This window comes from Brachycentrus maculatus, unplaced genomic scaffold, assembly GCF_059751285.1.
Source record: "Brachycentrus maculatus isolate JH-2025_06_01 unplaced genomic scaffold, ASM5975128v1 h1tg000110l, whole genome shotgun sequence".
Classification (NCBI taxonomy): Eukaryota; Metazoa; Arthropoda; class Insecta; order Trichoptera; family Brachycentridae; genus Brachycentrus; species Brachycentrus maculatus.
In genome coordinates, this window is record NW_028280863.1 from 45,158 (window position 1) to 62,523 (window position 17,366).

The 17,366-nt window shown below is 31.8% G+C and overlaps 1 protein-coding gene across 3 annotated transcripts; it reads right to left on the reverse strand.

Annotated features, from left to right (window-relative positions):
- Nucleotides 1–4,127: 4,127 nt before the first annotated feature.
- Nucleotides 4,128–16,007, reverse strand: st (ATP-binding cassette transporter scarlet). 3 transcript variants are annotated; one of them, XM_088259088.1, is made up of 14 exons: nucleotides 15,766–16,007; nucleotides 13,124–13,283; nucleotides 12,147–12,195; nucleotides 10,923–10,972; nucleotides 10,275–10,411; nucleotides 9,255–9,425; nucleotides 7,928–8,166; nucleotides 7,659–7,851; nucleotides 7,436–7,570; nucleotides 6,942–7,169; nucleotides 6,279–6,414; nucleotides 5,250–5,355; nucleotides 4,889–4,989; nucleotides 4,128–4,389 (listed from the first exon to the last, which is right to left on the reverse strand). In XM_088259088.1, the coding sequence occupies exons 1-14, from the start codon at nucleotides 15,868–15,870 to the stop codon at nucleotides 4,214–4,216; spliced, it is 1,986 nt and encodes a 661-aa protein (XP_088115214.1). In that variant the 5' UTR covers nucleotides 15,871–16,007; the 3' UTR covers nucleotides 4,128–4,213. The 3 variants fall into 3 exon arrangements, with proteins under 3 accessions (XP_088115214.1, XP_088115215.1, XP_088115217.1); XM_088259089.1 differs by lacking the exons at nucleotides 4,128–4,389; nucleotides 4,889–4,989 and having other exon boundaries at nucleotides 5,115–5,355; XM_088259091.1 differs by lacking the exons at nucleotides 4,128–4,389; nucleotides 4,889–4,989; nucleotides 5,250–5,355; nucleotides 6,279–6,414 and having other exon boundaries at nucleotides 6,847–7,169.
- Between the last annotated feature and the right edge of the window lie 1,359 nt (nucleotides 16,008–17,366).

Below are 17,366 nucleotides of genomic sequence, written 5' to 3' on the forward strand. Positions count from 1 at the left end.
TGGAAACAGAACGAGGGCGTAATAATAATAAGAAAAAAACAGCTACCAGATATTTTATTTATTTTTTACTGTCGTCGTGCAAATTGGAAGTATCAATAAAAGTCTCATTCTTTATTACACACATAAAAGTTCAGAAAATAACGCATTTCTGAGAACCTTTCCACATATAAAAGAATAACGCATTGCAATAAGAATTACGGGTGTCGATTAATAACATATGGTACATATAAGCATGCATAAAATTGTATCATTATGCTTTTAGGGAAAACAATAACAACGAAATAAACAACTCAAAATGTCTGGTTTTTTAAATCTTTACATATCGGAATTAGAAATTGCATAGGATACTATAACGGACGGTTTTTACGTAGTGACTTCAAGGAGGCGAGGTGATCAGGAGATCAGTCCTAACTCGAGCAAACAATATTGTTTAAGAAACCGAGATATGGAATTGAAGACCGCGTGTGGGTGTTGGAAGATAACGTGCAGGCACAAGGGATATTGACAATATCACGTCACGATCCAAATTTGGAAAGTAAAAATGAGGTATTTAAAAAGCGTTTTGAGGAGAGCCACGGCTATCCTTTAAGCTTAAGCCATTATTGAACACGAAAAAATCATTCCACCAAATTATTTTAATATAATAATACATAATGACCACTACCTAAAAAAGTTGTAGCGTTCAAATGGGTCTTCTGAAAGATCACGGATTCTGTCGAGTTGTGACGTTGTCATTTTCGTTGTGAATTTTTCAAAAGGAAATGATGAATGAAAATATTAATTATATCGGCTGTTATAAACACAAAACGAGTCTAATACAATCCTTTAAAGGTTGAGTATGTTAAATTAGATATTCCTCCCGTCTGACAAAGATCCATTGTGATATATTTTTACAGAAATTATCACTCCGTTCTTAATTCCAAAATATTAAATGAAATTAATTTCGTCGAGCAGCGGTATCAATGAACGAAAATAGCCGATATCCTTTGATAATTCTCTCGATTGATAAAACTTCGCTGGCGCAATCAAACCCGAGGGATTCGTAACGAGTATGTCGATACAAGTGAGTCACGCAGATATCTATTTGTTTTGTACGATATCATCATATTTATATGTAAATATATGTATGGTAAAAGATAAGCGACAAAGATTTCATCGCAATTTATAAAATCAGTAAAATCATCGACTACTCAAAAAAGCTCAATATTTGTGTACATACATACGAAACACTTTACGGCGGTATGGACATGTGGAGCGAATGGATAATGAGAGAATGACTAAGAAAATATATGTGGCGAATGTGAGCGGGAAAATAGAACGAGGACGACCGAAAAAGACTTGGCACGATCAGATCAATCAGAACCTAAAATCTGGTGGTGTAAAAGTCTGCGTAATCGGAGGACATGTATGACTAGATGTATGAATGTGAAGGAGGCGAGGAGTGTATATCAGGACGGAAGAGTTTGGCGTTCCATCCTTTCTGCCTACCCCTGCGGGGAAATGACGTAATGGTAGTAGTAGTAGTAGTAGTAGTAGCAGTACATACTTATAATTAATGTAGTTGATTGTATTGATGTTCATTATATCGTAAAAAAAACTGGCTAAAAATATATATTATATTGGCTAGGTCATCAGGTTCCAGCAGCCCAGGACGCCTACTGGCGTTGACAGTTGTCTGATATACAGAACGCGAGCCTACTTTGAGAAGGCGCGAAGGAGCTGGCAACCCACAGAAGAGGCTAGAGGGAGTTAGTGGATTCCATAACGCTAAAAAAATCAGTGAAGAAGTCATTTATCATATTTATCACGATTTTCGATTGAAATGAGTAAGTTAATCGAGTTCATTTAGAGGCAGTATAAAAAACACCCGGTAAAAGGCACTTTGTCACACTTCAGACACCTTATAAAATTGCGTGTTGATTTCAGTAATAATTATGTAGGTACTGTTAAATACGTATGTGTAACCTAATAATATGTATCTAAGTGAAATGTAAATACATCTGTAATAAATATTTAATTTAACTTATATAGTGTATTTAGCAGATTATGTATGTATTGTACAAATGTAATATGGAATATACCAAAATAAAAAAATAAAAACATTAATATGTTTTTTTTTTTATATTTGTAAATATCATACGTATTTTAGCTCCTCGGAGTCCGTGTTGAGCCGAAAAACTTATTGGTAAAACTTAAATGCAATTAATTAAACACACATACATACATAGTAACAATTATATTCTGACACTTTGGTATAAATATGATGGTTTATATTTAAAAAATACAAACATAAGAGAAAATATATATATAAGGATACAAAATACAGAAAATTTGAGAAAAATATCAAGGTGCCATGTACTTTACTATAACTCCGACCACTGTATCAAGAGTATCTGACTTAGGAAAATCAGTTAGTTTAATGTTTTAATATGGAATTACAATTAAAAAAAATTATACGGTGGAAAATCTGCATCAAAAGTAAGTCGATGAGTCGTTATTTTCGTAGAAGTTATTGTATTTTATATATAGAGAACATTATTTTCTTGATGGAGTATATTAAATCGAGATTGAAACAATACATTGTTTACGTCAGTTAATATTTCAAAATATTTCTTTCATAAAAACAAAGAAGGCATTTTTCTATATTAATTCGTTGAATATCTGTACGTAACTGACTACGATTAAAAAATGTTTGGATATTGAAACCCGAGACTTGAAAAAAAAACTTATCGACATGTTACGAGCCAACATTAAATGGGTACTGCATAGCTTTACTCAGGTAGTTTGACATATTTCTTTATCCGTTATTGTGACAGTTGATAAGGTACGGCTGTCGTGCCCTATAAAATAAATAGATTATATACCTTTTGTATTTGCTTATGAGTTAATCAATGCCATATCAAAGCTATCAAAATGAAATAAAGCATTTATTTTTGTTACGTCACTCAGATGAGTAATAAGAAAGCGGTTGTGTAGAAACTTATGCAAACGTGTCCTTAAAGCACCCATCTAGTCCTTTCTTATCTCGAACCTTGACTCTCGAGCCCCGCGTGTTTGTAACGTTTAAATGTTGACGGTTTAACAGCCCTTAGCAACTGTTGTCGATCATCGTTTCCACGACGGGGAATAATCGATGTGCAGGTATGCTACATTGGCGTGACCTGTCAAATATTGTTGACATACGAACCTGTTACTGCTGCGATCGCCAACGAAAACAAATAACTTCTACACTTCAGCATCACATTTAAACACTCGAGCATATATGCCTCGTATAAATGCAAAAATCAATTAAAGTAGCACAATACAGATATAATAAACACGAGTCGAGTAAAAACAACTTTTTTATTCACCGACGAAACTCAACCTGTTCCAATTAAATTCTTGATCGCCACCGCATAATATTGCGAATATAAATACAATTCCGATTTTATACATTTTATCAACAGTATTTTTTCGATACTTAAGAGCACTTTAAAATCGTTGTATAATATCACAATACAGATAAAACTTTATTCTATGCAATAAAATTGTTTATCTAACAGTCCGTGCCCGACAGCGCACAACACCTTGAAAGATACTGAAAAAATATGGCGGACAAATTTTACAGCGCGTGCGCAAAATTCATTCATTATTTATGGTGTACCGCGACATCTATGGAAGGATTGTAATACTACGATGGCAACAATGGCAGGATTCGAAAACGTCGCTAGTTGTCTTACCTACCCCACTTCATTTTTTGTACTGTGCTGCCCTCTATCGATAAATATAAATAAGGTCCGAATAACCGGCTGACCCTTCCGACAAAAAGACATCTGAATTATTAAGAAAAAAAAGAACACTAAAAGTGTAACATCTGTCCTAAAGACGAGATAATCGTTGAGATTATATATTTTTTTCGCTGCTGGATTGTTATCTTGTCAACAATATTTTAAATTAAAAAGACAATTACTAATATTTTCTTGAAATTTTTCTTTAACTCAGAGGGCCGGTAACAAAACGTTTCTCCTATTTATGTTTTTCTATATGGCTCTGTGTTTTCTAACCGACAATTCAAAATTAATGTTAAAAAAATCAAATAAAAACTCACGATGTACGCTTATGTGGGTATAGTAAGTGGAATAAAAATGGATGGTATGATAAGTTTTTATTTAAAAAATATACATATTTATAATGACGATAATAAAAACATTCAAAGACAACATATTAATTAATATTATTTTCTCTTTGCCCTATAACGTAAGAACATGTATGCAATAAAATGAAAAATTACATAAAGTATCAACATTGCAAACAAATCTCTCCATAGATTTTCATCGGAAAAGCTGTATGTCTCTAAAACTTGTTCTCCATCATGCAAACACGGCAGATCTGGGTTTGATGTTTCACACGCTGTAATTCAAATAGCAAATTAATTTTTTTTATTGGTAAATACAATAAAGATTATATTTTTTTAAACGATCCTAGTATTGAAAGATATGTCGAAGGTGTGCAAAGCTCAGTTTAAAGAAGAAATGGGATAAATCTGGCGCCCGGAAAAATCAGATTTTACAATACGTTTACATTCGTCCACCTCCGTAGTGTAATGGTCAGCACGCTCGGCTACCGTTCTGGAGGTCCCGGGTTCGATTCCCAGGGGGGTCAAATAAATATTAGTGATTTTTTCACTGTAATATTTTTTCAATATTACCCTGGACTGGTACCTGAAGTGGAGGGCTGATCACCTTTCCTTCATGTGTAAACGATCAAGATAACACTGCGTTTATATGACGCAGTGCCCTATGCACCATTGGGGTGCGGATAAGGGTTTTATTATTATTATTATTATTACATTGTATTCACAATTCATGCAAGATTAATTGTTTCACTCGTATAAACCTTAATCACTTACTTATATTTGTAACTCCTTGCCACTGTATTATTGTTAACGCTTCATTAGAGTACATTAGCCACGAGAGAAACCGAACCCAGGAGATGTAATTAGGCAATGAACTAAAATTAGAAAAAAAGTCATTTAATTCAAACACAATGTAATGCTTGCTACGTACGATCGAATAAATTCGGAAATCAAAATCACTGGTCATCAGGTTTATTTATGATTCCCGGTCCCGTCGAAATACAAATACATAGTTTAATTATCATTTGTGTCAATCCTGAGAAGCCACCATTTAATTCACAAATTTATTAAATCGTATTTAGCTGGGATTATTTGTATTATGTATCTAATTATTTGAGAGGAAGAAACATATTACCTTAATTTAACAAATAGTCCTGATGTTATCATTAGTGTATAATCAAATGGTATCAAATATGCCATTCCCAGAGCAACCGATTCAAATGCACACGAGAACATACATCCTGAAAAAATGCATTTTGGAGAGAATATCATTAATAGAAGTCGTATTATTTGCAAGAATCACTTATCCTAAGGGTGGTGACTGACCGGAACCATTTTGTCGTAACGTAACACGTTACGATGCGAGCATTCGTATAGTCAGTACAGCGAGCCGAGCGCTTCATCCATAGTTTCGGATGCTCGCTGATGCTCGCCGCGAGCGATGTTACGACGTATGTTTGCTACATACAGTCCATTCTAAACCCTCATGTTATCTTATTATTAATATAACCAACACCGCTTATCATGGTCCTACTCGGCTGTCCAAACTTAAAACACAGTAAAGGACATTTTTTAGTAGTACGTTTTTTTTGCATTTTTGGACTAAGTAGAATCTACTTAGTCCAAAAATGCAAAAAAAAAACATACTACAAAAAAAATGTCCCTTACTGTGTTTTGAGTTTGGACAGCCGTACTTAGGCTTAACCTTTAACAAAATTGTAGCCTATTCCTACTTGTGAGTGTTTTACTCTTTATGTTTGATTTTTATTTATGAGTGGATTTACTCTTTGTGTTCAAAGTTAAATTTCAAGTTATTCATTAGTGAAAATTCTAGGCAAAAACAATCGCAATCTCGTTAGAGGCATGATATTAAATAATGCAAATATTATATAGCAATGAAGCTACTTCTAGAACTCCTCTCAAAGATTTAATCAAATACAATTCAACTAGAATATGTATTGTATTTTATAGTAGACCACTGGTATTGGTATTAAAAACAAATAAAGCTTTATTGTTGATAAACTATCGCAACAAGTTTTTAAAAATTTTGGTAACTTTTTTATAAAAATATATAGGTTCATCACTCAATGCAGAATGCATGTAATGATGATAAAAATGTTTACACGCATTTGAATATTTTTTTTTAGAAAAGTTATTTTTTTACCACAAGCTGTCGAAACGTTCATCACCATGGCAGTAATGAGCATCGTCATCGAAAATGCATAAAATGTTGCACGTAATCCTGCAAGCCAATATGCAATCAATGCAAAGATCACTGGTTCAATCACTAAACCCGGAAACTAAAAATATTAGAAATATTAAAATACGTTCGAGATGAGGCAAACTATTTATAAGACAAGTTATCAAGCGACTAATATATTTTGTCGTTTCAATATTTAAATGAAGAAGAATATGGAAGTCTGGGTATTTACAAGGCTTATGACCTGTCAAAGGCTGGTTCAGTGATTAATCTACACACATGCAAGATTCACCGATGATTGATAAACACACTACCCAATTTCATGACACAGTATGATGATCATACATGGCACTCATGGCCATACAACTAGGAGTTCTGAAAAATTTGGTAGTGTGGTTGTCAATCATGGGTAGAATGGTGAATGTTGCACGTGTGTAAAGTGATCATTTAACCAACCTGTGACAGATCACAAGCCCATTAAATACCCAGACTTCCGTATTCTTTTACGTCTATAGTGAGATTCCAATATGTAAAGATAACTCCTAAGAGAAAACCCTGATTTGTGAACAAGTAAATATTTGCGTGTCCAAATGGACACGCTCAAAATGTCGGGTCATATATATTTACCAGTGAAATTAGTTTGCCTAAGTAATAAAGACTGGATGAATAAAGGCCGGAGTGATGTTCCCTGAGAAATAAGGGGAATTCTTGAGGAAATAGCGCCAGCGTAGAGTACATTGGAGTGAAGGTGTTTTCCGAGATCAATATAAACAGAGCACCTTGTACTGACTGGATACCAGATTGGGTAAATGAATTCGTTCCTAGGTAGCATAAACCTGCTGTTATTGCGATCATCTGCAAAAATTCAAATACTAAATTTAAAATACGTACTATTTATTAATTTATCATATTATATTTTTTATCTTGAGGCTTAACTCGCAAAAATTCAATTCAGAAAGCGACCGGCCGCACTGGGGGCTAGACGTGTTTCCGCGCGCAATTTTATAATACATTGGAAATATTTGAATTTGACTTTTTTGTTGAAATACATATTATTAATTACAAAGTCTATATGAATACAAATAATATTCATTACAAATTCTTTATGAATGCGAACTTACAATTTTTTGAAAAACTCTCATAACTTGAACTGAAGGATCCCGAATGACTTGCAACAGGCTTCTGTAAGTAAGACAGTACAATTTCACCCACCAAAAGGCTCCCTTAAAATCACGTTTTTTCTGAGTATAACAATCCTGAAACAACATAAATAATACATCAATTGCATCATGCGTAAAAGCCATTATGTTCTAGAATCAGTCGATGATATTTTTTATGTTTTACCCCCGCTGACTTCATTATGTGAAACTCCAATTGGACGATGACCTCTAGTTCTTTAGCCGCATCACTAACGGCAAACTGATCGCATATCCTTCTTACAGCAGCACGGGAGGCATCTTCCGCTCCCGGTGTGGGTGCCAATGTTCTTATGAAGAAATCGGCGGGGTTGTAATTTTTTGGACAAGTGTAGCCTTGACTAAAAACAAATTAATAAATTTTACTTGCAGCCTAGTCCTTCTCAATAACACACAAATGGAATACAAGAAAATTACCACTCGAAAAACTCTAAAGCATTTCTAGAATTCCCGTTGAATGCAATCCTTCCATCGGCCACAAGGATAATCTGGTCGAACATTGTAAATATCTCAGAAGAAGGTTGGTGGATGGTACATATAATAGTTCTACCATTAGCAGCTAATATGTTCATCATGCTGACTAGTTTCTGTGCAGAGAAAGAGTCCAATCCTGTCGTGGGTTCATCACAAAACAAGAGCATTGGATTTGTCAAGAGCTGTAAACATTCAACGTGATATTATATCAGAGAAAGATATATATTAACACAAAATATGTAAAATATTATACTTTAACTACATGCAAAGCTGTAATAAAATTGAATTCAGAACATTATTAGCTATGTTTTAAGCCGCAATTCAGCAAGATTTGAAATTGAAATGTCTGGCGCTGTCCAGCTGCGTATCATATTTTTCCCGTTCCGCAAAAAAACGAGACATCTGTTTTTATTAATTTAAAAAAAATAGTTTTCTCAATAACTTTAGCCTCAGTTTAAATGAAAAAAGTTTTTCTAGTAATATTCAGTATTATTAAATAATTACTTTAAATATCTTCATAATATTATTTTTTGAATGATAGATGTAGCTATATACGATCCTTACAAAGCCGAACCAGTTGTGACAAATGCAATCTGACGCTTCCATGAATGTTCCAATCTAAAGCAACATTAAGTAGGATCCTAACAACTGAACAGATTACTGAGATAAAACAATTGATAGATGGTTTCGTTTGAATTATTTTTAAATGAAACTCAGGAGCTGGAATAATCGGCGGGTATGTATGAGGAGATGTCGCTCACTCCTTTCAAGAACGTCATAAATCAAAAATCGCCAATTTTCAGTTGTGCATGTTTTCGAAAAGCCCTGAAAATGTACTTTATCCCAGCAAAAGAGGCATATTTTTAACATAATATTTACCCGCTACAGGGCAAAAATGTTGTTTTTACATTTTGAAAAAAAGGTTAATTTAATTATTTTTTTTAATAAACTAAATATTTTTCAAATGAAGAAAAAACCTTCAGGTTTTACCTAAAAAGATCTGTTGCACAGTAAAAAGTTCAATAAGTGGCATATATTTATTTTTAATACATTGTATTATATTATTAAACTTTAAAAACGTTCTCCTGAAAAATCGAGTTTTTTGATTTATGACGTTCTTGAAAGGAGTGAGCGATGTATCAATTTGGTCTAGATTGTTTGCAATGTGGAAGATCGGTTTGGCGTTCTTTTCTCTGTGACCCACAAGAAGCGCCGTGAAGGTTAGTTCGTTTAGTTAGTTAGTTAGATAATTCTAATGCAATGAACTTACTTCTGTTGCAAATGCCAGTCTCTTTTTCTCACCCCCTGATAGCAGTTTGTCATCTCCATTAAATCCTATACGAGTGTTACGAGCTCCGTATAGTCCAACTTGACTAAGTAGTTCCTGAATACGTTGCTGGCGTCCAACAGAACCAATTCGACGATCCATCTTCAGTTGAGCCTTAGAAAGTTGAAGTTTTCATTAAAATAACATCACAAAATCACATAAGTATAATAAACATCTAAAGTATGGACATCTAGCAGTTTATATCCTATATGACAGTATTTGGAGTAATGCTGTTAAAAGTTTGACCTTGTAACATAAAGTTCATACAAAAAAGAATTACTAATTCTTTGCCCTCTGTATCCTACTCTTATCCATTTAAATATTCTTTTTGCTAACAAATTATCGGTCTGCTGGACCCATGTGTTAAAAAATAATGATTGAACGTGTCTTTTCAATATGGCGACTAACAAAAATTCGTTTTGAATAATACCGTTGTTATATACTTATTATTACTTACCTTTGCAAAAATTTATGAATACTCTCTGGTGTATTTGGTTTTATATTGGTTGCTATAAGATTAGGTTACATTATTCACGATTTAATAATTATTTATAGTTTATGTTAAAATGAAGGATATGCAGTATATCGTTGAACAAATATGTTTTCCCCCTAATATTTTTTCAACGAAATAATATATTATCATTTATTTCTATTATTTATTTACATTTATTATATCAATACATCGGCCATCGATAACCATCAGGCAGGATATGAAAAATGATAGACGAACAGCTGGCATCAACTGACAATATAATGGTAGAATGAGGATGCGTATAAAATATATATATATTTTAAAAATGTTGTACGTAAACGTGTGTGATTTTTAACCATTGTAGGTAAATATGTAAAAAGCACATGAATATTTAAAAAATCTCCTAACGTTAAAAACCATCTTTAAACTACATTTTTTTAAAGAATAACATTTCAACAGAGTATAAGTAATTTAAAATGATAAGTTGTTACCATAAATGTTAGGTGCTCCTGTACAGTAATGCAGCCCACGAAGATGTCCTCTTGGTGCATAAACCCGCTCAGACGGTGCATGAAGGGGCCGAGAGGACGCCCATTCACTAATATGTCTCCATCCACACTGAACCCAACTATAATTATTTTATTTTGTACATCTCTCAGAAAAATGTTATACATTGAGTTTAGAAAACACATTAATTTTTTAAACTTTTACACACATCGCTCACTCCTTTCAACAACGTCATATATGAAAAATCGTCAATTTTCAGTTGTGCATGTTTTTGGAATGCCCATAAAATGTACTATATCTTAGCAAAAGCGGCATATTTTTAACTCAATATTTACCCGCTACAGGGCAGAAAGTGTTGTTTTTGTATTTTGAAGAAAAGGTATTGTTTAATTATTTTTAAAAAATATTTTTGAAATGCAGAAAAAGCATTCAGGTTTTACCTCAAAAAAACTTGCACAGTAAAAAGTTGAATAAGTGGCTCGATATTTATTTTTAATACATTGTATTATACTTTTTTACTTTAAAAACGATCTCCTGAAAAATCAAGTTTTTTGATATATAATATGACGTTGTTGAAAGGAGCGAGCGACATGGGTACACACGCAAGTATTGGGTGTGCAATATTTTATTACCTGGATTTCTGTAAGCGAGTGCATTCATAAACGTTGTTTTTCCAGCGCCACTGAAATAAAAAAATAAAAAATGTATATAAATCAAGACAAACAACAGAAAACTCTCATCCTTTCAGAAAGTGAGTTGATTTTACGTAATTTTATTCATTAAATTCAATATTCTATATTATTGAGCATTTAACACTTTGTCTTTAGTTTGATATTGGATTTGTTTTAGCTACGAATATATATTCAAAATACATAATAAGTAATAAATGTAACCCTGAAGAGGGCAACAGGTTGTTGCCGAAACTAGTTGGTTAAATAAAAAAAAAGTGAGTGGATCAGAACACAAAGTATTTTTATTTCTCGAAATAATATATCAATATGATCCACAAAGTTAATGCTTTCAATATTCAAAACATAATAAATGTAACTTATTTGCAAAATCAAATTTCTTGATGTTTATTTAATTAATTCTGCTTTAAATGATGAGATACAATTATTTTTTGATAAGTTCTCACTAAATATCCGAATAAATTTTGCGGTTTATAAAAAGCAAAATATAACCATATATGCCATCAATGCAAAGTACTGGAAAATATAAACAAATAAGTAAATATAAACAAAAATCGATACCTAATAAAAAACATATAATTTTGCGACTGACCAATGATCATTTTTTTATTGGTGAGTGTTAAATTTACTTTTATTTTTTTAGTATAATAAATAAGTGCTATAATGAACGTTGCACAAAATGTTTATATCGGGAGAAAATAATAATTCAAAAAATGTTTCGGGATTATTTAATATTACTTACAATTAACAAAATTTCCTGGATTTATTGTAACATATTTATTTTATTTTATCAGAATTTTGTTTACATAATCTAATATTTATGATCCTACGTCTATCATAAACTAGTCGACTAGTTTCTTTAATACTCTGAACAAGATATATAATAATGTAAGTACACATATACCTACAAGGAAATTTAATATGCAGTACGACTTTTCTTCATTTGCTTTGCGCTTGAATTACAAAATACGTAACTTTTACCTCTTTTCTGTATTTCTAGCATCATCCTATTTATATTATATCTTAAATCATGTGCGAATACTCAATAGTTACTCAGTTATAATATGATAAATATACTTGTTACTTAGTATAAAACTGAAGTCGCATCGTGAGATGCTTGCTATAAAATATTATGTTAAGAATTATTTGATTTATAAAGTTATTTACCTTGATCCCATCAGAGCTACCAATGATCCTGGCCTCACAGCACCAGTAACTGTGACATAAATAATTTATTTGAATAATATTATTAAATCTATTTACATATACATATATATATATATATATATATATATATATATATATATATATATATATATATATATACATATATATAAATATATATATATATATATACATATATATATATATATATATATATATATATATATATATATATATATATATATATATATATATATATATATATATATATATGTATATATATATATATATATATATACCATGTACTCGTATGAATGATGTTCAAAAGGTGATTTAAGGAGTGATTGATAAGGTGATGAAGGCTCAGATAGACATTATCGATAAAATTAAGAAAGGTGTGAATAAAGAGTAGTATACCAAATTTATGACGTAAACGTGGTTGGTAATAGAAGTAGAGGAAGATATGGGAAAACTTGGCATGATCAAGTATTTCAAATATTTACTCAAAAGTGGTCAGGTCAGGAATCGGAATATGTATGAGGATGTGGGAAATGCGAAGATTGTTTTGCAAAGATGGATTAGTGTAGCGTTCTATTCTCTCTGCCTGCGGCGTGAAGTTATCCAATATCCTTCTTCCTATTTTTTCTAACGTTTCCAGACAATTAACATGTAGAGCCACTTTAACGCTGCTATATGCTTTAGGTACGTCGTTTTAATTTATTTTTTATTAACTATTACTTTTTATTGAGTAGTGTCGGGTTGTGGTCCCGCGGTTAGTGTCGCGGACTCTTGAGTCAGAATTTCTCGGTTCGAACCCACTCTACTACAATTTTATACCTATTTTTAGGTATAAAATTGCCTAAACCTACGCTTAGGTTCACAGAAATAGTATGAAATTGAAGTATTTTGGTAAATAATAAAAAATACAAATATTTCTCTTTTTAATTTTAATAATTTTAATTAAATATTTGAGTTAGAACCATTGTTGACGATCCTTTTGAAACCAGCCTGTGTTCTGCGCTTGGCGTACACGCTGAGCTCTCTCCATACCAGGGTAGCCCCTTGCAGTTCGGGGGACCACTGCGAGTAGCTGCGACTTAGTCGAGTCGAGCCTTCGAGCCCACTTCCATATTGACTTTCCTAAAAAAATAAAACATTTGTTTATTTGGCCCATATTTTTCTCTCTAATTATTTTCTCTCTCTCCCAAATAAACTATTCGTTCTATTACAAAAGTGTTTTTTTTTTATATACGCCATTTCATTTGGCGAAGGAGGTGTCATTTGTTGTTGTAAACCAATCCACAAGATTGAGACCACAGAAGAAGAAGAAGAAGATCCTTTAAAGTAAATTGTGTATGTATTAAAAAATAATTATCACTGGTTCTCAATTTTTTGAAATGCTAAATTATGATTAAACACTCATGCAAAATTATATGTATCATATATTTTACATGTAATAGAATACTTAATTGTATATGGAAATATTGATTTATTTTAACGATACAAAAACAGTTTGTATTTTAAAATTTATGTAACCATAAATTTAGTATTACGTAAATACATGAAAGTTTTTAAACTTCCATACATATTTTTCAACATATGTATTATCATGATGAACGACAAAGCATTTAAACCAGTTTTATTTATAGTATTTCGTACTATCATGCTAGATAGATCCATGCTAGCTCGTATGCTAGATGAAAATGTAATCTTTCTGTAGGTATGTGAAAGAACAATATCAATATTTATACAATATAAATCATTTCAACGTACAAAGATATTTACCTAGCCACCTTATCACTAAAGATATGCTCTAATTTCTAACAAACATAAAAAAGTACAAGCATAAATCTTAATTTTGTCCATCTGAGCTCGTGAAAAAACTATTTATTTTGTTATTTTTTATTTCAAGTATATATTTTTGCATGGCATTAAAAAAATAATGATACATACAGAAAACGTAAAATATATCTAACTCCGTCGTATACCATGTAGTTGTTACTATGTTGTGGTAGACACGTAAGTTCCTATACGAGTTAACATGAAAGTAAGATTTTGTGCCATGAATTATTAAATGCCCCCTTAATTTTCATCTTAACGAGGTATTTTTGTAAATATTTCTTTTACTATAAACTTCTGACGAATATTTACTTTAAATATTTTTTTACGCTCTTTTAAAAACTAATAAAAAACGGTCTTGGTACGTTAGTGAAATTTGGCCATATTTTGCAAATATTGTGGGTATACTGGCAATAACTCGAAAATATGGAATTTTTTTCCTTAATGATGCAGTATGATTAAGTTTTCAATGTTCTATAAACTGGCAAAATACAATAAGTAGTTTGAAATGACATATTTGTGTGGTTTTAAAGGTAAATTGAACTTTAAGTCAAATAGCGGTTGTTTTGTTCAGGCTAAAAGCTTTAAATAACGGATTATTCAAACAGGGATTTTAGAGTAAACGTTTTTTGCCAGTATACCCAAGGTATTTTGTACGAATTAGATTTTACGGTAGTGTAAATATTTTTTTAAATCTTTCAATGCCAGGATGATTATCTAAGATCTAAGCCTTATGTACTGCTTATATAATAAAAATAGAACAATATTTAATCAACTAAATGTTTTATGCCAAACTAAGCAAAGATAAGATAGGAACAGTATATTGACCTTTAAGCGCCTGTGTACCGTGCGCGAAGAGGTAGCCTACTACCCAAGCAATTTTTTACGAAATATTCGCACGACCCTTAACTATTATAAAAATAATTATGCAAATCTCTAAAACTAGTTAGACTATGCAGGAAAATAAAAAGCGTTAACAAAATAAAATAATTCTTTTTGATTGATTTTTTTTAACATTTTAACATTTTATATATATAATTATACATATATATAAAACAACAACATTTTACATAATTTATATAATTATACATTGAAGTCAAAAACTCATAATGACAAAAATTACACAAAAATTAAGGTGAATAATTTAAAAAAATTGTCAAAGCATAAACCTATTTAACAAATATGGCATTTGAATAAAGATCTTTTGGAGAATACGCCAGATTCATATTTTGAAAAAATATTATCATAAATCGCTGTAATCCAATTTCAAAATGTACTACTATCACTAGTTCCATACGGGACCAATAGGTGTTTACAGATTCTTCTTCAAACACTTATCCGTACCCGATGGTGCATAGGGCACTGTATCATATAAACGCAGTGTTATCTTTATTGTTAATAAGTGATCAGCCCTCCGCTTCAGGTATCAGTCCAGTGTTATATTAAAATATATAAATCTCTTCTCCGTTTTATTCCTCATTACAGAGGGTTGTGACCCTTGTGGAAGCAATTTAATAAATATTAAAGTGAAAAATCCTTTACATTTATTTGACCCTCCCCCTGGGAATCGAACCTGGGACCACTAGCACGATAACCTAGCGCGCCAACCATTACACTATGGAGGCGGACAAGAAAAGATTAATTGACACAAAAATATATTTGAATTATTATAATTATTGCTCAGGAGTACAATCCACTCATGGAAACAAATATATATTTCACTCACATTTTGCACGTTTTCCCTTCAATGATGTTTATTGAAAATATAATTTAAAAAACTTACCTCAGATCGAGAAACCAGTGCAATTGTAGTTGAATTTATCAATGACCCATTGTTGGCTTTAGCATCTCCATTTCGATGAAGCATCGACATGTTCTCTATCACCATTTTTGAAATATCAGAATTTGTATTATATCATCTATTTAATATCATTTACTTCAAAATATCTCATTTCAAAATACATAGATCACGATTGAAGAACGATTAAAAATCATAAAACTTTTTGACATTTCACTTTTTACTCCTTTGAAAACCGAGAGGAAAAGAATTGCGGAAAATGATTGATTTCAGTTTGCCGGTGTTTAGTGTTACCTCACACGTCAGTAGTCGACTATGGCGACAGTAGTATGACTGGGTCGGGAGAGGGGGTGGATGGCGGAAGTGGAGGGAGATGATGCCGAAGAAGCCAAACAGCTGTACGTGGTACGTATCCGGTCACAATGGCGTCTCACGGAAGACCTAAAACACGCGGTATCAAATTTGATGTCATTCCAATTCCAACAAATAATTAACCATCTAACTAACCTACCGTTACTCTGTTTCTTCCTAGAAGTAGGCTGAGAGGATAGTTCACCAAGCAAATAACAACATATCAATATATTTTGATTTATGGATAAAAAAAAGTGTGTTGAGATGGTTTGGAACGTATCAGAAAGTATGGAGTGAGGAAAGAACAGTAAAACAAATTGATGAGGCAAACTTAGTTGGAAATAGGAGCAGAGGAAGACCGAGGAAAACTTGGAATGACCAAGTATTTTAAGTACTTAAACGTGGTCAGATCAGGAGTGGGAATAACTGGTGGGTATATATGAGGAGAAAAGGCGAAAAATATTTGTATATTATTGGTGTCTCAGTTTTAAACGAAGCATCTATCTTAATAGATTTATATTATCCACTGACACTTCGTGATGGAATTGCATTTTTAATTTATTATTAGATTAAAACCAATATTTTTAGCTTTTCCACTTTTTTATTTGACCAGCGACCGGGTTTCGTCGTTACCGACACCAGTCTGATGATGTCGGTAACGACGAAACCCGGTCGCTGGTCAAATAAAAAAGTGGAAAAGCTAAAAATATTGGTTTCAATATAATAATAAATTGAAGCATCTATCGTTTTACACGAAATTAGATGGAATTCTGAGCATCCCAAGGATTACAACCTGGCATTTAGCTGGCTAAAGTGATCACTTAAAACTGTTGTTTAACGTTCACCATTATGTCTTTTATTGAATATCCATATTCTATGTTCGAAAGTCGTACAAATATATGTACTGTTTAGTATTCCTCTCGCTTGTTAGATGTAATATTGATAGATTTGGAATTTTCGCTGGCGGCCCCCAGTTGAAATCGTTTAAATAAATATATAAGATAAATAATAATAAAATTTGATTTGATTTCAATAAATATATTTAATATCAATAAATAACTAAATATATTTCTTGGAAAAACACACCAGAATTATTAAGGAAGCAAGTAAAAAAGAAATACAGTATTTATTTTATAAAATATTTTATTTTTAATATATAAATATTTATCATACAAACATGAAATAATAATTTGCACTAACATATATCGCAAATAAACATGTTTTTGAAGTTTAAT

Coding starts and splice junctions, on each gene's coding strand:
- st (XM_088259088.1), bottom strand. CDS start 15,870: ATGGTGATAGAGAACATGTCGATGCTTCATCGAAATGGAGATGCTAAA. Junction 5,356..6,278: donor GAACGTTTCGACAGCTTGTG/GTAAAAAAATAA, acceptor GCATTTTTTCAG/GATGTATGTTCTCGTGTGCA. Junction 4,390..4,888: donor GCAAGGAGTTACAAATATAA/GTAAGTGATTAA, acceptor TTTGAATTACAG/CGTGTGAAACATCAAACCCA.